The following is a 19,123-nucleotide window of genomic DNA, read 5'->3' on the forward strand; positions in this document are numbered from 1 at the left end:
AAGCTGGTGCCAGGGGGAGGGAGGGAAGGGTAGAATTACCTGTCAGGACATGCCTACGCTGGCCATCTGCTCTCACTACGGGTTTCCTAGCACTTGGCTGACCACAAGCAGGGGAGATGGAAAAAGTCACCAGATATTCACAGAACTCTATCCTCTGGGCTTACTTTCCATGGGGAAAGGGCCAGTTGCCTCCTGGGGGCAGCTGTTACTCCACAAATAAGAGGATTCAGGGGGGTCTTCAAAGAGATGATCACAGCTCTTCTCCACAATCATCAAGGAGTCATGACAGAATTACAGCAGCCTTTTATGTTTATAGCTTTTCTAAGGTAATCTGGAGAAAAATGTTGACACAGCCTTTCAGATAGGCAACAACTGAAAGGTAATCCAAAAGAAGAAAGGAAGGAAGGAAGGGAGGGAGGAATGAAGGAAAGAAGGAAGGAAGAAAGAAAGCAAAAGGAAGATAGGAAAAAAGGAAAGAAGGAAGGAAGGAAGGAAGGAAGGAAGGAAGGAAGGAAGGCAGGCAGGCAGGCAAGCAAATCCCGAGCTGGTCGGGTGTGGGAAGGGGAGACAGGCCCGCTTACATTCTCTCAGTGGTGGCAGCAATTGGTAAGATCATTTTGAAGAGCAGTTTGGCAATCTGTGAAAAGTACAAATCCTTTTTGTTCCATCAATTCTATTCCAGATATCTACCCACAGAAATGTCAACCCAAGCAAGTGAAGATAGACGTAGGAGCTACCCACAGCTCCATTTATCACAGCAAAAAAATTGGAAACAAGCCAGATACCCATCAGCAGGATCTTGGTTAAATAAACCACAGTCTGTGAGCTGCCCTGGAAAGGAGCTCTGTGTGGCCATTAACAGGAACATGGTGGAAGTATTCCTAGTCATGTGAGACGATATTCACGACCATGGTTAAGCGAAAAGGTAAGTTCTAGAAAAATATGTAAGTCAGAGCCCCTTTAAATTTCTTCCTTCCTTCCTTCATTTCTTTCCATTCATCCATCCATCCAACATTTAGACTTCTGCATGTAAAGTCTGTCTGCCTGTCTTTAAATAAACAGAAGAAAATCTGGATGGAAAAGGTTAACTACCACGTGGAGAGATGGGAAAATGTGAGACCCAGGGGGAATGGATTTTTACTTTACATGTCTGTGTATTGTTTAAATATTTCTTTTTTTCAGTAAGCATACATGACTTTTATATTTATTTTTTAAAGTTTATTTATTTACAGGGAGAGAAAAAGAGAGAGAAAAGCAGGGGAGGGGCAGAGAGAGAGAAAATCCCAAGCACTGAGCAGAGCCCGACACAGGGCACCAGCCCACGACTGTGAGGTCATGGCCTGAGCTGAAATCAGGAGTCAGACACTTAGTCAACTGAGCCACCCAGGTAGTCCACATTACTTTTATATATATATATATATTTAATGTTTATTTATTTTTGAGAGAGAGAGCACAGGCGTGAGTAGGGGAGGGGCAGAGAGACAAGGGGACAGAGGATCTGAAGTGGGCTCTCTGCTGTCAGCAGAGATTCGGGGCTGGAACTCACAAACCGTGAGATCGTGACTTGAGTCAAAGTTGGGCACTTAAATGACTGAGCCATCTGTCAGCTCAGGTCATGATCTCACAGTTGTGGGATCAAGCCCCATGTCAGGCTCTGCCCTGAGCATGGAGCCTGCTTAAGACTCTCTCTCACTTTCCCTCTGCCCCTCCCCAGCTCATGCGCTCTCTCTCTCTAAAATAAAAATATACAAATAAATATAAATAAAACAAATCAAGCTTGCCAATGAAGGAAACCCAACACTGCCTCAGCCATCATTCTGAGTGCGTGCTTCATGCTGGACCCATCTGTCTCTGCGAGCAGCTTCCTCCCCACTGACAGCTGTACAATTAGAAGCTGAACTTCCTGTCTACTGCAAGGGCGAGCCTGTGATGCCCTTGGCCCTCAAGGGCGGAGCTGCAAGAAGAGACAGGGTATATCGAACACCTCACCCACGCAGCCACCCAAATAAAGGGTAGGAGGCAGCATGCATTTTGGAATCACAAAGAACCTGATTAGGAGGAATCACCCGTCCTTAACTGGATGAGAAGGGACCACTTAGGGCTGGTGTGGGGATTCTAGTCAGCTAAGCTCCAGAAAGAGTCCCATGATCATGAGCACAAAAAAGGCAGGATTATTGTTTCGAGAGAGAAGAGACGGAAAGCAATGCTGACTGGAAGATGGGCATTTCCAGCACACCACTGGACCAGAGGCTCTCCCTGAGGACACTGTGGAAACCTGCGGGCACCAGGCAGCTACAGGAGCTTAGTGGGCAGGGACCAGGCACGCAGGACATCTGCAAGGACTGTCAGCACAGTGAGGAGCACTGCTGTGTCTCCTACATCCCTCTGAACATTCAGAGACTGACGGAATGCCTCAAAATGTGCTGTGATTCCCAGAACTGAGATCTTTTAGTGATCCTTGAACTCCATCTAGTCACGTACCACAACGCTGGAAATTCTTATGACGCTACCTTTCGGAAACGAGACCCAGATCATCTGCAAGAACGTCACACTTCCTCACTTGCTCTGCCCCCTACGTCACCTATGTCACTTCCTTCTTTTTCTTATCATACACAGGGAAGTCGACTCTGCTATCATTGCTACTCGTCATTGTAGGGGACGCACATTCTCTCTGCTCTCTCCTTTTCCCATATTTCTTATGCAGGATGGCTTCTGACTTTCCTCTCCTTGAATCCAAACTTATTTTATTATAAGTGGGTGCCAGTATCTGATTGCTCCATTAGGTTTTCTAGGGTAGTGGTGCCCAAGTGTTTGCACACTGAAAGCCATATAACTTTATTGGACATTATTTTCCTTTTACTTCTCCCTTTTATTAGAATTGGGCTATTGTATGGATTTTTTTTAATGTTTATTTATTTTTGAGAGAGAGAGTGCATGAGCAGTTTGTTTAAGAACACAGTCTGGTGAGGCTATGAGGAAACAGGCACCCCTACCTTGGTCATAGGAATGTAACTTGGTATAGCCTTTATAGAAGGAAATTTTGCAATATTATGAAAACAATCCACACATAATTTCTTTGACCTAGCAATCCATGTCTGGAATTCACCTCCCAGAAATACTTGTACTTGAGTAAAATGACATATGCTCACATGTCATACACTACCCTTAACATCAAAAGAAAAGAAATGAACAAATGCCTGTTAATAGAGACCAATTAGGGGTGCCTGATGGCTCAGTCAGTCAAATGTCTGAATCTTTATTTCAGCTCAGGTCATGATCTCACAGTTTGTGAGATCGAGCCCCGTGTTGGGCTCTGTGCTGACACTGTGGAGCCTGCTTGGGATTCTCTCTCTCTGCCGTTCTCCTTCTCCATGCTCTCTCACTCCATCTCTCTCTCTTTCACTCAACATAAATATTTTTAGAAAATAGAGACCAGTTAAATGAACTGGGAAACAGCCATGTGGTGGATGACATTCACAGGATCCCACATGCATGTATTGAAATGGAAGAATATTGGGGCACCTGGGGGGCTTAGTCGGTTAAGCGTCCGACTTTCGCTTAGGTCATGATCTCGCGGTTTGTGGGTTTGGGCCCCGCATCGGGCTCTGTGCTGACTGCCAGCTCAGAGCCTGGAGCCTGTTTCAGTCTGTGACTCCCTCTCTCTCTGACCCTCCCCTGCTCACGCTGTCTCTCTTTCTCTCTCCTAGAAATAAATAAAAACATTAAAAAAAATTAAAAAAAAAAAAGAAATGGAAGAATATGCAGGATATGTTGTCAGTGAAAAAAATACAAATGTTCTTTTAAAAGGCAGTAAAATAAGGGTATATATTTGTACTTGCATGTGTATGCATATAGGAACTTTGCAAGGATCCATGAGCAATTTAAAAGTGGCCACCTTAACAGGGCTGGGAGTAGTACTTGGGTAGATGAAGGGACAGGGCTGGGAAGATTTTTTTGCTGCCTAAATGTGGCTGCTTTAAAGCTTCTGGACCATGTAACTGTTATCCATTCAAAATTTTAATTAAAAAATATATTAGGGGCGCCTGGGTGGCTCAGTCGGTTAAGCATCCAACTTCGGCTCAGGTCACGAGCTCACTGTTCGTGAGTTCAAGCCCCACATTGGGCTCTGTGCTGACAGTTCAGAGCCTGGAGCCTGCTTTAGACTCTGTGTCTCCCCCTCTCTCTGCCCTTCCCCTGCTCATGCTCTGTCTCTCTCTCTCTCACTCTCTCAAAAATGAATAAAATATTTTAAAAAATTGTTTTTAAATATATTTGTTCTCTACATATTTCCATCTAGAGCCTGTATGCACTGGGGCCAGCTCTGGGCAGCGTGGCCACCCAGGGTGGCTCCGGTCCCATTTCGTGGGGTGGTCTCCAGCTACATGCAGAGAGGCTCTCCCAGGTGATACAAACCAGCTTTGCACCCCTGCTGCCTGGAGCACGGACTTCCAACTGTGCCATCGCCCTTCCCATGGCAGGCGTGAGTGCTGCTCACCAAGTGTTTCTGCTCTTCGGCCTCGGGACACATGCAGGCTGGAAGCCCCGGCCCCCCGGTGGTCGAATGAAGCCATGTGATTAGTTCTGGCCCATGGATTAGGAGAGGTGACAGATATCATGTGTGGGTGGGAGCATTTAATTACCAGCATCAGACCCTTCGCAGCTCTTTTCCCTTTGTCATTCTTAGCGGCAACCATTCAGACAGTTGCCACCATCAAGCACGGGCCCCCGAGTGAGGATGACACAGAGAAGGGCCTCAAGGCAGTGGTGCACAAGGAAGGTACGGACCTTTGTTGTTTGAAGTCACCGAGAGTGGAGAGCTGACTGTCCCTGCCTTGCCTGACTGAGCCCCTCCCAAAGCAGCACGAGCAGCACCAAGGAGGGGTGGGAGCTTACTGGCTCCTGACCCAGGGTCAACGTGCTCATGGTCATTCTACTCACACCACTGCCTCAAGGACGCCCTGGATCTCTCGCTGCAGCTCTGGCTCCTTCCGGTAGGTCTCCACCAGCAGCAAGGCCTGGTCGTAGCTGGCACAGTAGACCTTATAGACTCGCTCCAGCTCCTCTTGGAATTCCAGGAATAAGTTACCTGATGGCAAAAGAGCAACAGGGAGCCCTCAGAGGCATGTCTGTACACACCCTTGCTTGGGACACAGAGGTGCCCGGTGAGACAGCTAAGCCCTCAGCTCGGGAGTGAGCTCGGCGAGTTTGCTCTTCTTCCCGAGTTTCTGTTTCTTCATCTCACTTTCAAAAGACTGCTATAAGGACTGAGTGACAGGATGATACGGGGCTCGGGCTGGTGCACGGTAAGTCTTAATAAATGGTACGTATAATTATGGCAATAATATTAATAGTTCTCGTATCTGTACAGCGCTTTACAGTTCATAAAACACACTCGTGTTATACCTTTACAATTGTATCCTTAAAATTACCGTGTGTGGCAAGTACAACTTCAAACCCCCTGTTTATAGAGACCTGCTATAGCAGAACACGCATGGCCTGTGGAGTCAGAGAGAACTAGGGCGAGATCTCCAGCCAACTCTTCCTCCAGGGCATAACCCAGGGCAAGTGCTTGACCTCCCGGGCCTTCCATTTTTTCATCCATAGATTGGAATAAAAATAGTATTCACTCCCAAGTGGTTTTTTACGAGGATTAAATCAAATAACTCAGGTAAAAATACTCTGACACAAGCTTTACTCACCAAATATTTACCAACTGCTTATTTATGGCCTAAATGCCAGGCACTTTTCTAAACTCTGTGCAAAGCCCCTGCCTCATGGAGCTTATATTCTAGTGGGGAGGACAGACAATAAGTAAATATATTACATTCGTCAGGTGGTGATGATACCAAGAATCAAAACAGTGTTAGACTGCTAGGAACTTATCCAAGGGATACAGGAGTGCAGATGCATAGGGGCACATGTACCCCAATGTTCATAGCAGCGCTCTCAACAATAGCCAAAACATGGAAAGAGCCTAAGTGTCCATCAACTGATGAATGGATCAAGAAGATGTGGTTTATCTATACAATGGAATACTACATGGCAATGAGAGAGAATGAAATCTGGCCATTTGTAGCAACATGGATGGACCTTAAGGGTGTTATGTAAGTGAAATAAGTCAGGCAGAGAAGGACAGATACCATATGTTTTCACTCATATGTGGAACAGGAGAAACTTAACAGAGGACCATGGGGAAGGGGAAGGGGAAAAATAGTTAAGGAGAGGGAGGGAGGCAAACCATAAGAGACTCTTAAATACTGAGCATAAACTGGGGGTTGATAGGGGTGGGAGAGAGGGGAAGGGGGTGATGGGCATGGGGGAGGGCACTTGTTGGGATAAGCACTGGGTACTATATGGAAACCAACTTCACAATAAACTCTAAATTTTTTTTTTAAATAATAAATGCAACTTTGAATTCACAGAAAGGAGAACCATCAATCAATCAATCAATAAATCTTAGATCTAGGGCGCCTGGGTGGCTTAGTTGGTTAAGCGTCCGACTTTCGCTTAGGTCATGATCTCGCGGTTCGTGGGTTCGAGCCCCGCGTCGGGCTCTGTGCTGACTGCCAGCTCAGAGCCTGGAGCCTATTTCAGAGTCTGTGTCTCCCTCTCTCTCTGACCCTCCCCTGCTCACGCTGTCTCTCTCTCTCTCCTAGAAATAAATAAAAATATAAAAAAAAAAATCTTAGATCTATTCTTTTGTGAACCAAGAAAAAAAAAAGCGCTAGAAAGTAGTAGGAGATCTAGTTAAGGATGGACTCCATAAAGGTGTGCATGCTTGTCAGAGACTAGAAGTGTGGGGCCCTGGGAATGTGTGGTGGGAGCAGCAACCCCAGCTTCGGTGGCGGCGGGGGGGGGGGGGGTCTGCAAAGGGCTTAAGGCAAGACAGCACTTGGCCTAACGGCAATAGCCAAAAAGGAAGAATGGCCAGAGCAGAGTGAACAAGGCCACAAAGCGGAGAAAATAAGCAGAAAACTCAAGCCGGATCCCAGAGGGCCTCAAAGTAGGTAAGGGTGGAACGACGGGTTTAGATTTTATTCTAACGGTGGCAAGAAGCAACCAGAGGGCTTTGAACAGGGGTGATCTTGTTTCTGTTTTAAATAGATTACTCTGGTGCTCAGTTTCAGCACCATATATACCAGAGTTGGAATAACAAGGAGGAGATCAATGCACAAGAATAAAAGGCAAATCTGTGAAGCAGTCCAAATTTTTAAAGCAGAAATTTATGAGATTGGTTATCCGCAGCAAGTGGATGGAAAGGGGTGGAAAGAATGAGGGCATAGGGTAGTAGGGATGAGAGGGAGCATGGACTGGATGGGCTGGAATTGTAGGTATCAGTATGAACTCACAGTCTTAAATATATAAAGAGGGAGAGAGAGAGAGAGAGAGAGAGAGAAATATAGATAAGTGCATATGCACACATTAGTATATATACATATATTTCCCAGTTCTACTAGTTGAGGGGGGTAATGACATCGCAGGGATAATGAGCATACCTAGAGCCTAGAACTTGGTGTCTAAATACCATTCCCCCAAAATAGGAACCAGGGCTCCTGACAGAAATGGCTGATTCCAAGGATGGGCCAGGGAAGTACAAGCTGAGCCTGGAACGTCTTGCGGGGACTGAAAGTAAGGATGTGCTCAGACATTATTGGAGGCCTAGAGAAAGGACACAGGAGCCAATGTGAAGGAGCTCCCGATGGCCAACACTGGTACAATTTGAGCAATAATGATGGTGCTGGATTCTGACTCATGGAATAAAGTAAATGCCCTAGACTCCATACTAATATAAGTAACTGAATAAATGAATGGGTGAGAAAGTACAGTTCTTGCTTATAGAAAAATTGCAATTAAATGGAATACTACATGGCAATGAGAAAGAATGAAATCTGGCCATGTGTAGCAACATGGATGGNGGACAATAAACTATTAAAAAATAAATAAAAAAATAAATTTTTTTAAATAAAAAAATGTTAAAAAAAAGAAAAATTGCAATTAATAAATATAGAAGGAATAAGGGAAATAGAAAATTACCATGAGGACACCAGTAATAATTACTACAGGCCAGAACCATCAATGGATGCTAAAAGTAATGCTTAATTAAGTTTGAGATGAAATAGAACATTTGTGTAATATCAAAGTTTTCCTATTTATTAATTACAAGGGAAAAAATAGTAACGTTATAGTGGAAAAACATAGAAGATACTATCTTCTATCAATCATGTGATCAAAAGTACCATTATTTTAAGTAATAACATATAGTAACATCTTGTGTCCCTGCTCTGAGGCACTAAGAAGGACAGGTCATTAACCATGATCTTATTGCCTCATTTAAGAATGAAATATTGGGGTGCCTGGGTGGCTTGGTCGGTTAAGCATCCGATTTCGGCTCAGGTCATGATCTCATGGTTCATGGGTTCGAGCCCCGCGTCGGGCTCTGTGCTGACAGCTCAGAGCCTGGAGCCTGTTTCAGATTCTGTGTCTCCCTCTCTCTCTGACCCTCTGCTGCTCCCGCTGTCTCTCTCTCAGAAATAAAATTTAAAAAAAAAATGAATGAAATATAAAGTGTTTATAAAATATTCATAATTTAGAAAATATAAACAATACATATATAAGCTGTTATAAAATCTATACAATCTTTTTAATTATAATAACTGACAACTTCAAATTGAGGGATGTACTACAACGTGGGTTGGACTTTTCAGAAGTGTTATGGTCCCAAAAGACAGACTAAAAAAGTCTAAGGGAACATCACAATAAAATGAAACGTGGTACCCTAGGTTAGATCCTGGGCCAGAAAAAGGACATTCATAGGCAAGCTGGCAAAATGAGAGTGAGGTCAGGAGGGTTAACAGTGTTGCACTGCTGTTAATTTCCTGGTTTCAACAACTGTATTGTGAGTATCTGAGATGTTAAAATTAGGGAACGCTAAATCGAGGGGTATTTAGCACCTCTGTATTATTTTTGCCACTTTTCTGTAAGTCAAAATTATTTTAAATTTTATTTTTCTTTTTTACGATTTAAAAAATTAAAAAGAACTTTGAAGACATGCGAAGAGCCAAACACAATACGACAAATATTGTAGAAGTCCCCTTTTATGAGTTACCTGGAGCAGTCAAGCTCACAGCGACAGAAAGTAAAATAGAGGCGACCAGAGGCTGGTTATTATTTGGTGGGTACAGAGTTTCAGTTCAGGGTGATGAAGTAGTTCTGGAGCTGGGCAGTACTTAATGCTTGCACAGCAATGTGAATGTACTTAATGCCATTGGACTCACACGTAAATATGGGTAAGATGGTAAATTTCATGTAATGTGTATTTTACCACTATAGAAAAAAGTTTCAAAAATGATTTCTTAAGAACCCTGCACACAAAGGTTTATAACAGCTTTATTCATAACTGCCTACGCTTGAAAATAACCAAAATATACTTCAGGAAGTAAATGCATACACTGTGCTGTGTCCATACAGTGGAATTTCATGCAGTGATTAAAAGAAGAAAAGAAATGAGCTATCGAGACAGGAAAAGGAGAAAGTGGAAATGCACACTGCGAAGTGAAAGGGGCCACTCTGTGAAGGCTGTGTACTGTACGACTCCAGCTAGATAATACCGGAATGGTTACGATGACTGTGTAGAGCCTGACGGAGAAGGGACACGTGGGCGTAAACCTCACACCTGTGTCCCTCCTTCTCTTTTCATCTGTTGCTTGACAAAACTTGTAGGTCACAGGTTTTTGAGTGGAGGTGGCTGGGGAAGGCAGAGGGGAGGAGGAGGTGGAAGAGGAGGAGGGGAGGGCGCCCCGCACAGTGACCACGCTAGTCCCTGGCCTTTGCATCACCCATCTTCTACCCCTTCCTAGACATGAATGATGACGGGGATTAAAAATAACAAATATACAATTTTTAAAATCTATACTCTCTGTAGTATGTTGCGTAAACTAGGGGTTAAAAGTGGTTAAAGGAGGGGCGCCTGGGTGGCTTAGTCGGTTAAGCGTCCGACTTTCGCTTAGGTCGTGATCTCACGGTTCGTGGGTTCGATCCCCGCGTCGGGCTCTGTGCTGACTGCCAGCTCAGAGCCTGGAGCCTGTTTCAGTCTGTGACTCCCTCTCTCTCTGACCCTCCCCTGCTCACGCTGTCTCTCTTTCTCTCTCCTAGAAATAAATAAAAATATTTTTTAAAAAAGTGGTTACAGGAATGGCTGTTATAAAGCTACCTCTAGTACCCGCAAGAGTCTTTGGTTGCCCCTCTAGGGGGAAGGGACGAGGATAAAGAGAAATGTATTAGCCACGAAAGGGGGTGGGGAGCTGTGGACCACAGGATGCACAGCTGACCCTACTGCCTGCTGAAGCTACATCTTGGGCCTCTGACCTTGACCAGACCCCCCGCGGGGTCACACGGGGACACATGGGGTGATGCCTAGCCTAGCATGGGTCCCGCCCTTGGCAAAGACTCCCACAGCGAGACTGCCACCCAGGACTGGTCCTCTTCTCCAGTGCTGGTCCAGCCAATCCTCAGAGACAACTCCCTCAGGAGAAGCCCCCAGAAGGAGGGAGACCAGAGGAAAGAGCACACAAAGCTGCAGCTAGGGAGAATCTGCATGGCAGGAGATCAGCCAACTACAGAGATCACCCCTGCTGAGAGCCAGCCTGGGCGTAGCCTCGAAATCTAGGGAGGCTCCCACATGTTCCTAAACCTGGGTGCGTCGGCAGGAATGTGACTGATGGCCAAGAAAGCGTATCATAGCCAGTGTGGCCAGGGGCAGGGGCATTCTGGCAACTGAATGACAGAGGAAGGCGGATTCCCAGAGAGCAGAGCGAGCCAAAGGAGCAGGAATGCCAGGAATACAAAAGTAGAGACTTCTGTTCCTCTTGTCCTATGGTCACAGATTGTAAAGAAGTCACAGTAGTGAAAAAGTTCCTCCCACTATCAAAAGAACACTCTGCTGATAGCTGGGATCAGTCAGAAAGAAAAAAGAGAATCAAGGCTCTTGATTCTGCCTTGACAAGCTGTGTCCCTTGGAGCCTCCCGTTTTTCTTTAGTGAGATGGGGACAGTAATAACAGTAATCAGCAAATAACAGTATCTTGAGAGGAAGGAGCTAGTACGTGGTAGATGCTCTGAGTCGCAGCTGACACATTTCAAAGAGGCAGAAAGGAGGCTCAGAGACATGAAGGAACTTGTGGGCGACAGAGCCTTGCCAGTCAGGACTCCAAACCATTGGACCCGCACCTCCCAGAAACAGCAGTCACCAGCCACATGCGGCTTTGGGGCCCTTGAAATTTCAGGATCCCAACTGAGATGTGCTGTCAATGTAAAAGACACCGATTTCAAAGACTTAGTACAAAAAAAAAAAGTAAAATACATCATGAATAATTTTTATACTGATTATATGTTGAGATATTAGTTTGTGGACATATTGGGATGAGTCAAGTGTATCATGAAACGCAATTCCACCTGCTTCTTCAATTTTTTAAATGTGGCTACTCAAACGCTTTCCATTACATTTGTGGCTGGAATGACACTTCTGTGGGACTGCACTGAGCTATAGCACGGTGTCACATGGCGACACCTCCCTGGGTAGGGGCCCTGGTGAATGCCAGAGCTGTGCTGGAATCGTTGGTAACGAGGGGGACCTAAGTCATCTGTTAAAGACAGTCATGCTTGCGGCCCAGAAACCTTTTTAAATGCTGTGGCTACAGGATTGCGAGAAAGGCTCTCCAAGCACAGCTGGACTGGGAATAAGGAGCCGGCAGCAGCTCAGGCAGTCCTGACCCAGCGCATAACACACCAAAGAGTAGGTGGTGATTATTAACAGAAACAAGGACATAATGATGAAAGTTGAGAATAGCTTCCCAGGTACTTAAAAAAAAATCTTGTTCTTAAATTTTGTATTACTCTGTCTTTTTTAGGAAATCGTAACTCATTCACATTGCTGTTTTAATAAGGAACTCTATTTTCAAGGGGAGAATAAACACACGATACACAGGTTCTAATCCCATCTCTACTACATGGACACTGCTCAGGGCAGTAGTTAAGAGCACTGGCTCTGGAGACCAACTGCCCGAATTCGAATCCTGGCTGTGCCACTAGCCGAAGGGCCTTGAGCAGGTTACTTCCTCTCTCTGTGCCTCTGTTTCCTCAACTGTACAATGAGTTAACAGCATCTCCCCTTCAGGGTCGTTGTGAGGATTAAATGAGTTAATACATGTACATCAGGACAATGCTAAGCATTTAATAAACACTCAGAAAGTAGGCTTTCTAAGAAATTCGTATATTTGTGGGCCGCCTGGGTGGCTCAGTCGGTTGAGCGTCTGACTCTTGGTTTCTGCTCAGGTCATGATCTCACAGTTCGTGAGTTCGAGCCCCGCATCGGGCTCTGTGCTTTGGACCCTCTGTCCCTTCCACCCTCTCTCTACCCCTCCCTCCTCACATTTCTCTCTAAAATAAACATTTTTTTAAAATGATACATAAATTTTTAAAAAATTGTATATTTGTTATTTTTAATCCTCGTCATCATTCATGTCTAGGAAGGGGTAGATGGGTGATGCAAAGGCCAGGGACTAGCATGGTCACTGTGCGGGGCGCCCTCCCCTCCTCCTCCTCCACCTCCTCCTCCCCTCTGCCTTCCCCAGCCACCTCCTCTCAAAAACCCGTGACCTACAAGTTTTGTCAAGTGACCTGAAGCAGCAGATGAGAAGAGAAGGAGGGACACAGGTGTGAGATTTACACCCACGTGTCCCTTCTCTGTCAGGCTCTACACAGTCATCCTAACCATTCCGGGATGAGCACACACCCACCCTCTCTCAGCCGGGCGACAGTAAGGACCCCACTGGGCTCATGTCTCCACTCTCACCACCCCCTCACAAGCCATTGTCCACAGCAGCCAAATAGGTCTTTGAAAAACAGGAGTTGATTGTATCACTTTCCTGCTCAAAACTGCCCAATGGTTTCTCACCACACTCGGAATCATATCCAGACTCCTTGCCATGGCCTAGAAGGCCCTACATGAGTTGGTTCTTCTCTGCCTCTCCCATCTTATCCCCTGACACACTCTCCTCACTAAGTCCCCTGGAGCCACATTAGCCTTCTTTCTGTCTGTCCTTCAAACCTTCTAGGCTTATCCCTGTCAGGGCCTCAGCACAGCCACTCTCTCTGCTCTCCCTCCAGATCTCATAGCTGTCTCCTTCCCAACAGTCAGGTTTCAGCTCTAATGTTCCCTTCGCAGGAGGACTACTCTCATGCCCCAAAGTTACTACAATTGTTTCTTTTCTTCAAATTACAAATTATTACCTAAAACCCTCTTATCTATATGTTCATCTTCTGTCACACTCACGGACCTGTCAACCCTTCAGAATTCGAACCTGGACTCACTTGTTGATGCTATGACGCCAGCACACGACAGTGAGCAGCAGGTGCTCAGTAAATAACTGAGTCTAGTAACTAATGAAAAGCTCAGCGGGGCCACTGACCAATTAGTCCTCCTTGTCTCTGGGCCCCGGTCTCCTTTTCTGCAAAGTGACGGGATGGGGCTGGATATGATCTGAGAGTCCCACCAGCTCTGACATGCTGTGTTCTGGGAATCCCCCAAAAGAAACCCCCCGTTGATCTGCATTTCCCTGGAATTCTGGAGGCGGTTCAGCAACGGCCACATGCTGAGGACAGTCCCCCGGGGAATCAGACAGCTGTCTTGTCTTTCCCTTACCAATTAAGAGCACTTGTTCCTCCTCCCTGGATGCCGTCTCTTGGAGATTGTGAAGAAATCTGCTGTTCACCTCAATGACATCATCGATGTTTGAGAACAGGACATCCAGATCCCCCTGGGGCAGCTAGAAGAAACAGAGGACTCACAGGAGTCGCTGGGGTTTCGGTAGGGTGACTTCATTCACAGGCTTTGGAGAGCAGTCCAGAACCTCCGCACCTTCAGAGTCCCACGACTCTTGGGAAGACTGCCCGGTGGAACGTTTGCAAGGCTCTGAAAAATTGTATAAATCTGGGGCGCCTGGGTGGCTCGGTCGGTTAAGCATCTGGCTTCGGCACAGGTCATGATCTCTTGGTTTGTGGGTTTGAGCCCCATGTCGGGCTCTGTGCTGACAGCTCAGAGCCTGGAGCCTGCTTCAGATTCTGTGTCTCCCCCTCTCTCTCTGCCCCTCTCCCCACTTGTGTGCTCTTGCTCTCTCTCTCAAAAATAAACATTAAAAAAATAAAAATAAATTTGAAAAATTGTATAAATTAGGTACTCTTATTACTCTGCAAAAATAGAGGAGGGGATGGAGTGCTCAGCATGGAATAAAAGCTGAACAGGAATTTTTTTTCCCCTAGATCTGTGGACAGCTATCATTTTTCTGCCCTCAGTTTCCCCATCCATCATACAAGGGTGAGAAGCTGGCCTTCCTTCAGCTCTGACATACTCGGCACCCACCACCATTACCTTGAGATGTATTCTGAACTCCAGCCACTATTAACTGGTGATACCACTGTGAGATGGAACGCAAAACAGTATGTGCATGAGCACATATAGAACATTGTGTGTGCATGTGTGTGTGTGTATGTGTGTGTGTGTGTGTGTCTATCCTGAATGCAAAATCAAGTAGGAAAAGCTAACTGTAGAAAAATATCTAGAGCAGGCTCTTATTTTTGTCAGAGTAAGTAACAATCCATATCATTTGTTTAATGCCTACAGAGAAAAATCCTAATTTCTGGAGGGTCAAATATGACAGGCCTTTCACCTTCCACATTTCCTCCTTGAGTATTTCATTCATTCAAGAAACACTAACTGAAGTCTATTATTTATGAGTCTAGAACTGGGGATATACTGAACTAAATAGTCTTTGCCCTAATTGAGCTTATGTACTAAGGGATACTTAACATCCTATGGAGAGAGCTTGTATTATTTCTGAAATCAAGGGAAAAAAGATGTAAAAACCCATCATAGCGAAAACTTCTTCAGGTTACCATCTTCTAAGTGAGACAATTAGAATATAGGTCAGTGTTAGGGGCACCTGAGTGGCTCAGTTGGATGAGCATCCGGCTCTTGATTTCAGCTCAGGTCATGATCTCATGGTTCATGAGCTTGAGCCCCGTGTCAGGCTCTGTGCTGACAAGCGAGGAGCCTGCTTTGGATTCTCTCTGCCCCTCCCCCCCCCGTTTCTGCCCTCCCCCCTTCATATGCACACATACTCTCTCTCAAAAATAAATAAACAAACATTTCTTTAAAAAGAATATAGATCAGTATAAGAAATCTGTTCTAAATTTGATAAAGGGCTATTTTATCCATTACCTCACTTAATTCTCTGAGGTGATTACTCCTGTCCATTTAGTAGGTGAACACACTAAGGCCCCAACGTGCTAAAGGCTTTGCTGGAGGTGGCATGGCCAATGAAGGCAAGTACCGGGGCGTACATCCAGGTGACTTCACGTCCAGCATGCCCACCCCTCCATCAAGCCTGCCCCTGGCTGGAACCGATGTTTCAGAAGCCAGGACCCACATTTGCCCCTGGAAAGGGAGGCTGTGTGCAGCCCCACCCGAGTACCTGCTGCAGGCGGCTCCTGATGTCTGAGGCACAGAGCTGGAGCATATGCAGGTAGGAGACCTCGGTGTCAAAGAGCTCTCTGACAGCCAGCCTCTGATGCAGCAACAGTCTGTCCCCAGAGACCCGGTCTTCTCCGTCGGGACTTCCTGTCCTGGAGGATGGCTCATCGGTCCCATGTTCGGCCATGTCAGCAGGTTCTAGAAGAGGCAAACACATCTCAGCTCACTTCCAGGAGATCTACTGGAACACGCTGTCTCTAATCCAAAGACAACCATTCATCAAGTGCCCTAAAAACATCTCTAGCTTGCGTACTGCAAGATGAACTATGTATTAGCGTTTGTGGGCAGAATCTGAATAACCTTAAAAGGCGGAACGCAGCTCAGATCATTGTTGACATTTTCCAGGATCCAGACAATGTGCTTGCTTAGCTTTTCTTCTATTTTTTTCCCTGTGCTCTTGACCCGGATTTCTTTATCTGGCTCAGCCAAGTCTCTCGCACCCTCCATCGCACCCTCCATCGCACCCTCCATCGCACCCTCCATCCCAGGGGTTCCCTCCTCTCTACCCCCACTGCCTCATTCAGGCCTCATGACCCTTCCCCTGGGCTATCTCCACAGCCTCCAGGAGCACCTTTCCAAGTCCAATCTCTTGCCCTCCTGCTGCTCCCCGCTCATTCATCTTGGATGTGCTTCCAGTTTAAACTTCCTGAAACGAAGCTTGTGATCGTGGCATTCCATGCTGTGGGGCTAGAACAGCTCCCTGCTGCTCTGTGGTCCGGCTCCAACCTCGAGTTTCCTTTCACAGACGTACTCCAGCAAAACAGGGCTACGTGCTGTCCTCCATGCCTGCACACTCACATCCTGCCTCTGTGCTTTTGCACCTGCTGCGCCCCTTCCCATGACACTATCCTCGGACAGTCATCCTCCCTAAGGCCTTTCCTGATCCTCCCAGCCAGATGGACTTTCCCTCACTGAGACTCCCACGGCCCCTTTATCTCTAGGTTTAAAAGTACAAATGGCAAAACTGTGGACAACATGGCCTGAAAACCCCCTACTACAAGCCACCTAGAGATGCTGGACCAGGTATAACCAACTTCATTTTCACGGCCTTGTAGGGCTTGCATGGGAATAAAGGGAATAGCAGGGCCCCCAGATAGAGGGAACTAGAAACCAGAGCGGGAGGAGCTGGGGCCCAAAGAGGAGGGGTGGGCAGGGAAGAGGGCATGGCCAATCTCGGTCAACCAGGGACTTAGGCACTGGTGTTCAGGCAGGAACAGGAGATGAGTGGCTTCACAGAACTGGGACCCTCAAAGACGCCAGTGAAAGGGTGGATCCAAAAAAAAAAAAACATACACACAAAACCAAAAATCCCCCCACTCACACAGAAGATGAGGTCATCCTGGCTTGCATCCAACATGAGGACCAAAAACTCCCCTCTGAAAATTCATAATAGCAGCCCTGCCTTCACTGGGTTTTAGGTTCAGAGTGATATTACACATGTGGTCCAAGTAACCCAAAGCCGAGAAGTGAACAGGAACAGCTGAAGACCAATGCTACTCTGAGTGTCCACAGAAATATAACGTATCCTGAAGAGCACGTGCTTAGCCTAGGCCATGAGGTACGCCAGCAGACAACCCTGTCCTGAAGATGTGTTGACAATCCAACATTACAAGAACTCCATGAAAATGAGCAGGATTAGATCCCAAGAACATCAGAGTTAAACTATCAGATAAAAACTATAAAAGAAGCAGGAAAAAAAAAACCCATATTATAAAAAAAGACCTGTATGACTTTTTAGAGCAAATAAAACTTACAGTAATTAAAATTTTAACCTTTGAAATTGAAAACCGGAAGGGCAGATGGTTTTTGAATTTTGTTAATGTTTATTTATTTTTGAGAGAGAGAGAGAGAGACAGAGTACAAGCAAGGGAGGGGCAGAAAGAGAGGAAGACACAGATCGAAAGCAGGCTCCAGGCTCTGAGCCGTCAGCACAGAGCACGACATGGCACTCAAACCCAGGAACAGTGAGATCATGACCTGAGCCGAAGTTGGACACTTAACCGACTGAGCCACCCAGGCGCCTCCCGAATGGGCAGATTTAACAGACGTCCAGAAAAGAGAAATGGCAAGAGGGCATACAGATGTGAAGAAATTATCCAGACTGCTAAAGAGAAAGAAGAGCATGGAAAATAGAGAATTTAAGGGATGTGCATATTGAAATAAGAAGGCTCATGCATCAAATCTGAGTTCCAGAAGACAAGAATAAAGAGAATGAGAACAGGCAGGGGGCCTGGGTGGCTCAGTCGGCTAAGCGTCTGACCTCAGCTCAGGTCATGATCTCTCAGTTTGTGAGTTTGAGCCCTGCGTCGGGCTCTGTGCTGCCAGCTCGGAGCCTGGAGCCTGCTTTGGAGGGAGAGTAAAAACAAAAAAACACAAACCCATATCCTCATCTTCCATAGCAGAAAGTCAAAGAACAATACCTAAATCAAAAAGCTCAAGAAATAACAGTACATACATGCTATTTAAAACAAGGAAGTGAAACAAAACAACAAGGAAGTAAATTTTAAATAATCAGCAAAAAATGATAGAAGGAACTGCCTGGTCATGCCTGAGGCAGGAAAGAAAAGGAATAGGCTGTTTTTCATAACAAACATTGTAGAATCATCTGCCTCTGTTTCTCATAACAAATGTACAATCACCCATCTCTTAAATTATATGCTTTCATAGCTTTAATATGAACTAAAAACCAAATGTAAGAAAAAGTGAAAGTTCTTCAATTTTGCTGGATATGAATATTCAAAAATAAAGCATATTACTCTATATACCAACAATATTTTTAAATGCAAAGATAAAAAGATTTGATAATATAATGAAAACATTTATTTCTTCTGAGATAATTTAATAAGAGATATATAAGATCTTTATGAAAAAGATTATAAAACCTTATTGAACTTATTGAATTGAAGAAGTCATTGTAAGTAGGGATACACTATGTTCATGGATAGGAAGACTCAATATCATAAAGAAAAGAAAAAAATTTTCCCCAACCAGATTCAATTCCAAATCCAATAAAACTCCCAGCACAGTTTCACTTTTTGTTTTTCACTAAAACACAACAAGATAATTCTAAAATATATGCAGAAGAGTAAGGCTAAGACTAACTAAGGCAATCCTGAGGAACAAGATGGGGGGACCTGTCCTATCAGATATTTAGATCTACTTGAAAGCCAATAGTAATTAAAAAGGGTGGTGTTGATATAGGGGCAAACACATTAGTAGAACAGATTAGAGAGCCCAGAAATAGACCACAGTAAAAATGGAAATGTTTTATATGACATAAGTATAAGACTAAGAAAAGGATGGTCCATAGGATAAGTAGTTTCCCATATAGAAAAGTAAATCAATGTAATCCCACATCACACCTTTAACTCCAGATGGTTAAAGACCTAAATGTCAAATATGAAACTCTAAAATTCTTAGAAGAGAACATAGGAAAAAATATTTTTTAATTTTTGTTTATTTATTTTGAGAGAGAGAGAGTGCACATGTGCCCAGGAGGAAGGGCAGAGAAAAAGGGAGAGAGAGAATCCCAAGCAGG

At 45.2% G+C, this 19,123-nt stretch overlaps 1 protein-coding gene across 1 annotated transcript in view; it reads right to left on the reverse strand.

Annotated features, from left to right (window-relative positions):
* The window catches only part of ARHGEF37 (Rho guanine nucleotide exchange factor 37), a 35,627-nt gene extending 19,915 nt beyond the window's left edge, over nucleotides 1-15,712 (reverse strand). Inside the window, exons 1-3 of the mRNA XM_077769023.1 lie at nucleotides 15,527-15,712; nucleotides 13,699-13,822; nucleotides 4,939-5,086 (exon numbers count right to left, since the gene is read on the reverse strand). Coding sequence (XP_077625149.1) covers nucleotides 4,939-5,086; nucleotides 13,699-13,822; nucleotides 15,527-15,712 — 458 coding nt within the window. The remainder of the gene's footprint in view (nucleotides 1-4,938; nucleotides 5,087-13,698; nucleotides 13,823-15,526) is intronic.
* Between the last annotated feature and the right edge of the window lie 3,411 nt (nucleotides 15,713-19,123).

The sequence above is a fragment of the Crocuta crocuta genome, unplaced genomic scaffold, assembly GCF_008692635.1.
Source record: "Crocuta crocuta isolate KB4526 unplaced genomic scaffold, BGI_CrCroc_1.0 scaffold340, whole genome shotgun sequence".
Classification (NCBI taxonomy): domain Eukaryota; kingdom Metazoa; phylum Chordata; class Mammalia; order Carnivora; family Hyaenidae; genus Crocuta; species Crocuta crocuta.